Source organism: Leptinotarsa decemlineata, unplaced genomic scaffold, assembly GCF_025532065.1.
Source record: "Leptinotarsa decemlineata unplaced genomic scaffold, Ldec_3_MD MMD2_tig00000199_RagTag_RagTag, whole genome shotgun sequence".
Lineage (NCBI taxonomy): Eukaryota > Metazoa > Arthropoda > Insecta > Coleoptera > Chrysomelidae > Leptinotarsa > Leptinotarsa decemlineata.
The window spans coordinates 3091787-3101520 of record NW_027412544.1 but is presented as its reverse complement, the minus strand read 5'-3'; the positions used below and the strand labels follow the sequence as shown (position 1 = coordinate 3101520).

Genomic DNA, 9734 nt, shown 5'->3' with positions numbered 1-9734 from the left:
ACTAAGTTATTAGCTTCAGTTATATTATTGATTGTATTGCATCCATAGAATCCCAAAAGTCCTAATCCATAACGACTGTTCCTATCCAATTCAATTGGTGGAAAAAAATCCGCACTCAAGACACTTGTCCCGACAGCTTGTAGCTCGAACTTTCGTGACATGACTGATGAATATTTTGAAACACATTTCAATTTATTATTGTACACAGCAACAGCACATTTGAGACAATTTACACTTTTTGGAAGGTGTTGTATTGTAATAAGTATCATTTTTATTGATACCAATATTCACATCCTCTATATTACAAATACAACACATAGATTTCCGAGGTATAGGACCGTCATTAACATCCGATTCTGAAATTTGATCGTGGTGGTGGTGCTCATAACAATATCTATGTTTCATTATATCGATGTCATCTTGCAGATGCTTAGGCAACTTTTCCCAAACATATGCAATCTCATGTGCAACACATGCAAGTATCACTTCCTTAGGCATATTTGCGAGCATCACTTTATCCATTTTTTTCAAGGTACCATATTTTGAAAACATTCTAAGTGAAAACCCCATTCCCTTGATAGCCTCCCGATCCAGTTTTGGTGTTGAATCCATTTTTATTTGGAAAATAATTTAGAGAGAAACTGCAAGCACAAGTGACCACAGAGAACTGTATTAAATTTCTGTTGTCGATCATAGTTATATTTGATTTTTACATTCGAACATTTTCGAAAGAATCGAGTCAATTCCAATGGTGGGGGTAGATCTCCAAAACTATCGAAATATGTGACTTCTTTCCCACATTTTTTATATGCCACCCAATGTGTTCCTGGTCCACTTATTCCATCTAAATTAACAATAGCTGTCTCGTTTTGTTTTGGACCTGAAGATGGTAATCTATCACGCATAAAAACACCACGAAAATGTGGAATTTTCATTTTTTGTGCATAATAACTGAGATCGTGATCAGTAAGAGGCCTCTGAGGTAGGGGTTCAATTAGTTTTTTGTTTTGTTTGTGGCTTTGTATGGTTTTAAATATAGTCCTAAACCTTTACGGTATGGTTTGAGATATATTCCACTTCCGCGTTTGCCTAATGCTACAGCCTCCATGGTTTTATTGTGACGATTGGCTTCCATTAAAGCCGCTCTGCTGGCTTTTGCCGAATTCACGGCCTTGGTAATACCAGCAGCGGCTCCCGCCAAACTTCCTAGTGCGGATAGTCCAGCAAAAATTGGTATCAATGGTAAAAGTCCACCGATCTTGGGAACAGGAATTATGCGTGGTGTGCGGATTTTCTTCTTTCCACCGGCAGCTTTAAGGTATTTACGTGCCGCCTGCAATGCCACAGTAATAGCTTTTTTGCTATTATTCGTCACAAATTGATTCCCACCAGCTTTCTTCAATACATTTCGCACTTTATGGACTATCCCAGCACCAAATGCAACTTTTTTAATTTTATTTTTCTTCGTTTGTTTCCTCTTACATTTTTTCTTATTGGTACTATAACCCATGCCCATATGTCTTTTCGCTTTCATAATGTTGGTGACAAGTAATGCAGCTGCTCTTTCCCCAATACTCGCGTCCTTCGATTTAACCCTATCCCAAGCGCTGTATTCAAGTTCTTTGTCGGCTAAATGTCTTGCTGCAAGATCGGATGGATGCTTAGAATATTGAATATCGTGTTTTTTGCATTCAATATCTAATTTATTGATTCCAGGGTCGTTACGAGCTAAACGTTGTTTCAATTTTGTACCCGGTCCACAGTATTGATAACCTCCGGGTAGATGTAATTCGAAAGGAAGTTTGTTTATTAAATCATTAACAAAACCACAACCTCTTTTAATTTTACGATCACTTTCAATACGTCCGTATCGTTTGATGGTACACATTGAAATGAATAAGCTAATAACATTTATATAGTCTCCAACCACGGCACGATGCGCATTGTAAAACAGAAAGAAAAGTTTGCTGTAGATAATCTAGATGAGAAATTTGGTTGTGGATTGAATGGACAAAGGGTATTCAGACATGGTCCACTACTTCCATCATCAGTTCGAGGACTCATTATAGGACCTTCAAATTGTGGAAAGACGAATGCAATGATATCACTATTAACACATCCACAAGGACTGAGATTTAGAAATGTGTATCTCTATTCGAAATCACTCAATCAACCTAAATATCAGTACTTGCGAAGTGTTTTGGAACCTATAAAAGGATTAGGTTTTTATACATTCAGCAATAATGCAGAAATAGTGGAACCCTCCGACGCTAAGCCTAATTCTGTTTTCATTTTCGATGATGTGATATGTGAAAAGCAAGATATTATTAGATCATATTTCTGTATGGGACGTCATAAGGATGTTGATTGTTTTTATCTAGCACAGACATATTCACGGGTACCCAAACAGTTAGTGCGTGACAATACCAATTTCATTTTAATGTTCAAACAAGATGAGACGAATTTACATCACATTTATTCAGATCATGTTTCACCCGATGTAACATTCAAACAATTCCAATTGATGTGTGTTAAATGCTGGGAGGACCAATATGGATTTCTAGTCATTGATAAGGATAGAAAAATAGATGAAGGTAGATATCGCAAAGGATTCGATAGTTTTATATACCCATGATCTTGTTTTTTACACTTATTCGATCACTGAATATTGTAGAGGTCACTTCATCAGCGAATTAGGCTATTTTAAAAAAGGGCATTATGAATACAAAAAAAGATTCTGAAAATAAAAACAATGAAATGAATTTGAAACGTCAACTAGTAGAGACAACAGAAGCTGTCAGGCAGAAATTCAACTCTATCAAGAATGATAATATTGAAAATCGTACGACACTTGAAAGATTGTATGAGCCCATAATGAAACCATTGAATGTTTTATCATCAAACGCTACTTCTAAATCACCAGTGTTATCACCAAATCATGGAACTGTTCAATCTACTTCAAATTATCCCATGAGTACTCCAATAGGAAGAAAACAATCTTTTGCTAGTGTATCATCTGTGAATAGTGACACGAGCACACTTCAAGACGATATGAGAACAACTCTATTCGAAACACCATCATCGTCCCACATCGATTCCTCGGATCCTGACACCTCACCTGATATGAATGAAAGTGGTGAAGATGTTTTGATGAAACATTTGAATAATGTAAAATCTAGAAATCCAGCATATGATGGAACATTTGGCGTACGTATGGATCCTATTACACAAAAGCTGAAAATGGGAAGTCTTGTGGTGTATTTCAAAGAAGGAAACATTTCATTTTGGGATGCTAATAAAGTGAAAAAATATGAATGCGCAGGTAGTCCAGAATTGTATGATATGATCTTTTTGAAGAATCCACGAGATGTTGATAATAAAGAAACTCGTCAAGTATATTCCAAAATATTGAAAATAACGAATGCTCCATATAAACAATATCATCAGAAGAATGGTTTTAAAAATACAAATTCTAAAAAATTTCGTGAAGTTATCAAACCTCTATTAGACTCACGACAATATCCAATAAGAAGTAGAAGTAAAATTGGTGGAGCACTCAAACGAGTGAAAATGGAGAAAATATATAATTCTAAACCTGTGAATTATGTGTACTGGAATTCACCGAAAGAGTTAGTTGCTCGCCTACGATTATTGGTAGCTTCAAAGTCAGCTGGTCATACAGGACATGACAATGAAATAATTTCAATAATTGAAGAATTACGTGAAGAAGGTATAATATATTAACATATTCACATGTAATGATCACTGTCACATCATCATTCAATGCAGTAACATTATCACATTTTCTCTTTAATCATATTGAAATAGAATGACTAATGAAATAAGTGATGTCAAACGACAAGTTGTTAATGAATTACATAAACCTGCAAGACGTAATTTTCGTAGAAGAATAACCACCATCAAAGGTTTTGCAGATCTATGGCAAATAGATTTAGCTGAACTGCAACCTTATGCAAAAAGTAATGAAGGATACCGATATATACTTGTAGTGATAGATTGTTACTCCAAATATCTGTGGACTGTAGCAGTTAAAGATAAAACAGGTAGTACAGTAACTAATGCAATGAAACATGTACTGAAAGAAGCCAAATACTCCCCCAAACACATACAAAGCGATCAAGGGAAAGAATTTTTCAATAAAAGCTTCTCATCTCTCATGCGAGAATATAATATCAATCATTATTCAACATTTAGCACAAAGAAGGCAGCTATAGCAGAAAGAGTGATTCGTACAATAAAGGGGTGGCTCTATAAGGAATTTTCGATGAGAGGTCACCACAAATGGCTTGATATTCTTCCAACTATAACTAGTAGATATAACAATAAAGTTCATCGTACAATAGGTATGGCACCCATTAATGTTGATCCATCAACAAGATTGATATTCAAAGGTATCAATGGAGTTGGAAAAAAACAAAGTAAACCCAAATTCCGATTGAATGATATTGTACGAATAAGCAAATACAAAAATATTTTTGAAAAGTCTTACACTGCGAACTTTACCACGGAACTCTTCAAGATTGTTAAAATCAATAAAACTTTTCCCACAACCTATAATCTTGAAGATATGAATGAACAACCTATTAGAGGATGTTTTTACGAAGAAGAGTTATTGCGAACCGAAAATCCTGATGTATATCTGATCGAGAAAGTGCTGAAGAAAAGGAAAAATAAAGTATATGTAAAGTGGTTAGGACTTCCTAGTGAACAGAATTCTTGGATTGATGAATCAAATATGCTTTAAATGTATCTAATAATGTATTTATGAATAAAGTAATGTTAAAGTTCATTATTGTTTTCATTTCAATTATATGTAAGTGAATTGAAAAAATATTGCAGCGGTAAACATTGCCCCAACCATTCGCAATGTTCTGTGTATACCAAACCAAATTAATTGTATACTCCATTCCCGCTTAAAATTTTTTCCAACTCACAATATTGAGAACACAATACCATTCCCAAAACTAATCGCTGTCACTTTGAAATGCTTTCTCCAACTCTTTTCGCCAATTATCTCTCACTGATAATGCCGTCTCATAAAGTCGAGTCGACTCCTCAAGCTCTGCCTGTGCTTGCATTCTCGAACGTTGATTGAATTTGTCATCTTTCATGATTTTTGAACGTAGTTCATCTGCTTCTTTGCTCATGTTAGCCAATTCAATTTTCGCTAATGCAATCTTAGCATCTAATGCTTGAAGAGTGTCCTTATTGACACTAATAGCTTGCTCACTCTTTTCATGTTCAGCAATAGCCTTTTGCGCCTTTACAAGACGGCATTTCGCTTTCTTTTTCATATCTCCAAACCGAAGTAATGGAGTGAAAGAAGATAGCGATTCAGTCATCAAATCACCCTTCATTTCTTTGGGTTCACATTTTGTCTTCCTCTTCGATCTGTCACTTTTCGTTGTGGGCTTTTTCTCCTGCAAACCACTTTTCGATTGTTTTTTTTCTTTCAACTCAGTGACAATCGATGAAGATGCATTATTAACCTTCCTTTTGATAGTTCTGGATTTTTTATCAACACCAAGAGGGGGGGTAGATGAAGGGTGTTTGGATGATGATGATTGTGAAATGATTGGAGTTTCAACGATAATTTGTTGAATTGGTTCCGGCACATCTGCGAAGTTAACGAAGTCGCTAATATCAAAATCACTTATCGAGTCTTGAGACTGTAAATGTAATACTGGAATATTTTCAAAATTAGTGTGATCGATATCAACAAGTGGTGAACCATCTTCAGCAATCAATAGTGGCATGGAGCTCATGATAATGATTATTTAGGTTTGGAGGAATGATATGTGATAGCAATAGAATGTGGATAGGAAAGGTGATGATGTTACTGATACTTCACCTTTTATAGAAGAAAATAAACTAGCGCATGCGCTCTTTCGTCAACTAGCCCACTCTTTCATCGACTAGAGATGCCATATCCTTCTCTCCCACTTAAAACGAGTCAAGTGATAGGTGGGAGTCGTACCACTTCCGTTTCCTATTCAATCGTATAAGTCGACTTGCGATCCTGAAGTTCATTCATTCACTCTCTACAACTGTGAGCAAACAACAACAAGATGAATTCTGCAAAAATAAATGCTGCATTAAATAGAATATCTGCTGTTGATGAAAACAATTGGATAGACGAATCAGATGATGATGATGTCAATGTTCCGCTAGAGGAAGTGATAGTTGAAGCAGAAGATGTTGGAGTCGATGAAGATGAGATAGACGAAGTTGAAAACGAGGCCAACCAAAGCGACGAAGATGATGACGTGATGGAGTTTGAGAGGGTCATGGATGAAGAAGGAGATGATGAAGGGATAGAAGCTGACACAACTGAAGGCGATGGTGCTTTGAGGATCGGTATGCGAACGCTCAATGTCAGTGAGACATTGGAAGATCCCTTGGATTTGTATTGTGCAATGGATGCATACGTATTGATCAGCACAATAGATGGAGAGAACAAAAAACTATGCTGGTGCTGCTTTCGGTTTTATTCGCATAGAAACAATAATGGAGGGTGGTATGCCCATGTCAACACCCACAACACTGTCTCAATTATGGAAATGGGACAAAATTGGTGTGAAGCTTGCGAGAGGCCACTAACAAACTTCACCCGAGTATCTACATGTATTATATGTAATAATGTCCAACCTGTGGCACAATAACCGTGGACCTACTGGTCAAAAAAAAAAAAACAACAGCCCTTTTCAGGGCTACATTATTCACACAAACGGTAGTAGTAGAATTCACAGATTATGTGATAAATGACTACTTTGACTAAAAAGTCGAAGTTAGGATTTGGTTTATCATCGAATATCTGTGTATATGATGAGTACTACTTTGACTGAAAAGTCGAAGTTGATATTTTCTCAATCATTGAATATAATGATGAGTACTACAGAGTTGGATGATGATACTTTCACATAAGTTTTGACTATAGTGTTAACCTATTTCTGATTGAAAGTATAATGATAGCTCTGAAAATAGTTGTTTATTGTCTTTAATTGTAGCCCTTAAAAGGGCTGTTTTTCCTATTAATCCATACAATGGTATGGACTAACGCTCTTCATCATCAGAAACAATCATGATGGTGTCATCATCTGAATCATCTGTATCTGATGATATACTGATGATGTCGTCCTCATATTCATCAGATTCATCTGAATCAGATGATATACTAATTATGTCGTCCGCATGATCATCTAGCTCGTTATCCTGTAGATCGTCTAACTCATCTACTTCCTCTTGCATACGTTCCGGGAAATCATCAGGAAGATCGTAGATGCGTTGCAGCATTTCTGCGAAGGTTGTACTGAAATGATCAAACGTAGAATCTATTTCATGTACCTGGATGGGTCCTGTACTCATCATAGAAGACTCTGGTACACTCATCGGTTCGGTGGTGGAATCAGCAATCGACATTGTGGAAGAATGATGTAGAACTGGGATTGATACTATATTTATATTGGAAGAAATAAAACGGAGGGGGTGAAGTGTAAATGTAGAACAGTGTTTGAGATTCGAAAACATTAAAAATGACGATCTTCATGAAACTCTGAGCGATTATTATGAGAAATTCTAAGTGATTATTATGAAAAACTAATAAGAGAGAGGGAGGAAGACACTGCCCCAGCCTCGCAGTGCCTCGTGTACACCAACCAAAAAAGTGTGTACTCCGTGGAAGGAAAGGAAAGGAAAGGAAAGGGTGGGAGAAACAGGGAAACGATTACATATCGTCGTCGGAATTTAGGACATCATCGTCATCAATTAGGATAGGAGATGGCGGAGGACTGTCCTCGATAAGGATTGGGGATGGTGGAAGTCTGATGTCGCCAGCGTCATCGTCGTCGTCGTCGTCATCCTCATCTGTGATGTCTACAGGCGGTGGGTCACCCCATTCGTCATCCCATTGGTAGGGATCCGGATAATCCCCGTCCGATAAGTCAGCTTCATCACTCCCAGTGACATGCTGAACCTGCACCCTGTAGTCATTATTCATGAATTCGAAGGGAATGTCATGAGGTGCCGTTGTGGAGTCCACGAATCCTTCATGGATAGAAGCCCAGTAAGGATGTTGATGCGCTGGGTCACTGTACGGCTCAGTAGTTGAATCAGGTTCCATGTTGAAGGTGGCTGATCAACTGAATATTCCAACAGATAATTCCTACTTTTATACTTTTGAAAGGGAGTGGGGAGGAGTGGGGATGAAAGAACTTGGAATTGAAAATGGAAAAAAAGAAAAATAATGAAAAGACGAAGTGAAGAAAAATGCTCCAACCATCGCATTGTTCAATGTGTACCAAACCAAAACAATGTACACCCTTTATTTCACTTCTTTTTTCATTTTTTTTTTTGTTTTTTATTCCTAAAATTATAATTACAAACCTAAAACTACCATGCTACCTAATTATCCTAAAACTATCCTAGTTGACCTAAAAACTATTTCCCTTTATTCAAAAATTTCTTTATAAATATTTTTAGTTCATTATTGAGCTCTATCGAAGAGGTCTCTGCCTTCCGCCTTTCCTTCAGAGCTGCAGTCCTTCGATCTAGCTCGGCCATCCTCATTAACAACTCGCGCCGTTGGCTAGCAATTTCATTCTCCTCCCGGGAAATGCTAGCCAACGCGGCCTCACTATTTCGTGAAGCAAGTGCAACATCCCTACACCTCTGTAGGAAAGTTTCCATCTCCTGGGGGTTAACCTCTCCGAAAGGCTCCGGCACTGGTGGCACTTGTGGCGCGATCTCCCCGGCAGGCTTCGACACTGGTGGCACGACCTCCATGGCAGGATCAGGCACCGGTGTGAGTTCCATGGGTGTCAACATCGCTGATAATGCAAATTGGGTGAGGATTTCACCTGGAGATGGCACCCTCGGCACCGGCTTATATGCCCTCCGTCTTTCCACTGTCAATGCGAGCGGTGTGTGACGTCTCGGAGGATTCCTTTTGGCGGTCGACCAACTACCTGCATAAGGGTTAGTCCTATTGCATTTACTCCTATACCTTTGAATAGGACCAACCTTAGCTGCAGATTGCCGCTTGGCTTTGTTAACAACCCTGTCTTCCTGAAATGAGACAGGGCTGCGTGGCCGCTGCACACCACCCGAAGTTGAAGCCTTCACCTCTTGGACCATCGCCACCTCGTCTCCCTCGAACATGTCAGGGCTGCCTGGTCGCTCCACCTCAACATCCACAGGTATGATCGATGCCACAGCGTTGTCGATTTCCTGCGTGTAGTTTTCCATTCTGAAAATGTAATACAAAGTTAGTTGTTATGAAAAAGTAACATTGATAACTTACTCAAAATTCGCTTGTTGTAGACTGTAGAAGACTGCTGTATTAGACTGGTGTTGTAGTAGATTGCTGTAGCTGGACTGCACTCGATGAGAAGACTTGTCGTACTGAATGCCGAGAAGTGTGCTCCTCAGGGTGTAGGCAGAAGCAAGAGGGTATAGGTATTTTTTTTTTAATTTTAAAATTTATTTTCAAATTACAAAAAATTTTTTTCAAATTTGCTTGTTTTTTCAAATTGAATTTTTTTTTTCAAATTTTAACAGTTGGGAACATGTCAAGTCAGAATTCGAGTACATCACTAATGCCACTTCAGGGACATTGAAATATATATAATAATACTTGTTGATAACTTTCATTATTAATTTTTCAAATACACATTTTTTTTCCTAACCTAACTTAATCAGGCCCTGCCCAGGCAGGC

The 9734-nt window shown here is 37.8% G+C and overlaps 1 protein-coding gene across 1 annotated transcript; it reads right to left on the bottom strand.

Moving 5' to 3' along the window:
- Nucleotides 1-8457: 8457 nt before the first annotated feature.
- On the bottom strand, nt 8458-9455 carry LOC141481381 (uncharacterized). Its single transcript, XM_074172796.1, has 2 exons — nt 9320-9455; nt 8458-9265 (listed from the first exon to the last, which is right to left on the bottom strand). Exon 2 carries the CDS (start codon nt 9262-9264, stop codon nt 8458-8460), a length of 807 nt encoding a protein of 268 aa, XP_074028897.1. The 5' UTR covers nt 9265; nt 9320-9455.
- Between the last annotated feature and the right edge of the window lie 279 nt (nt 9456-9734).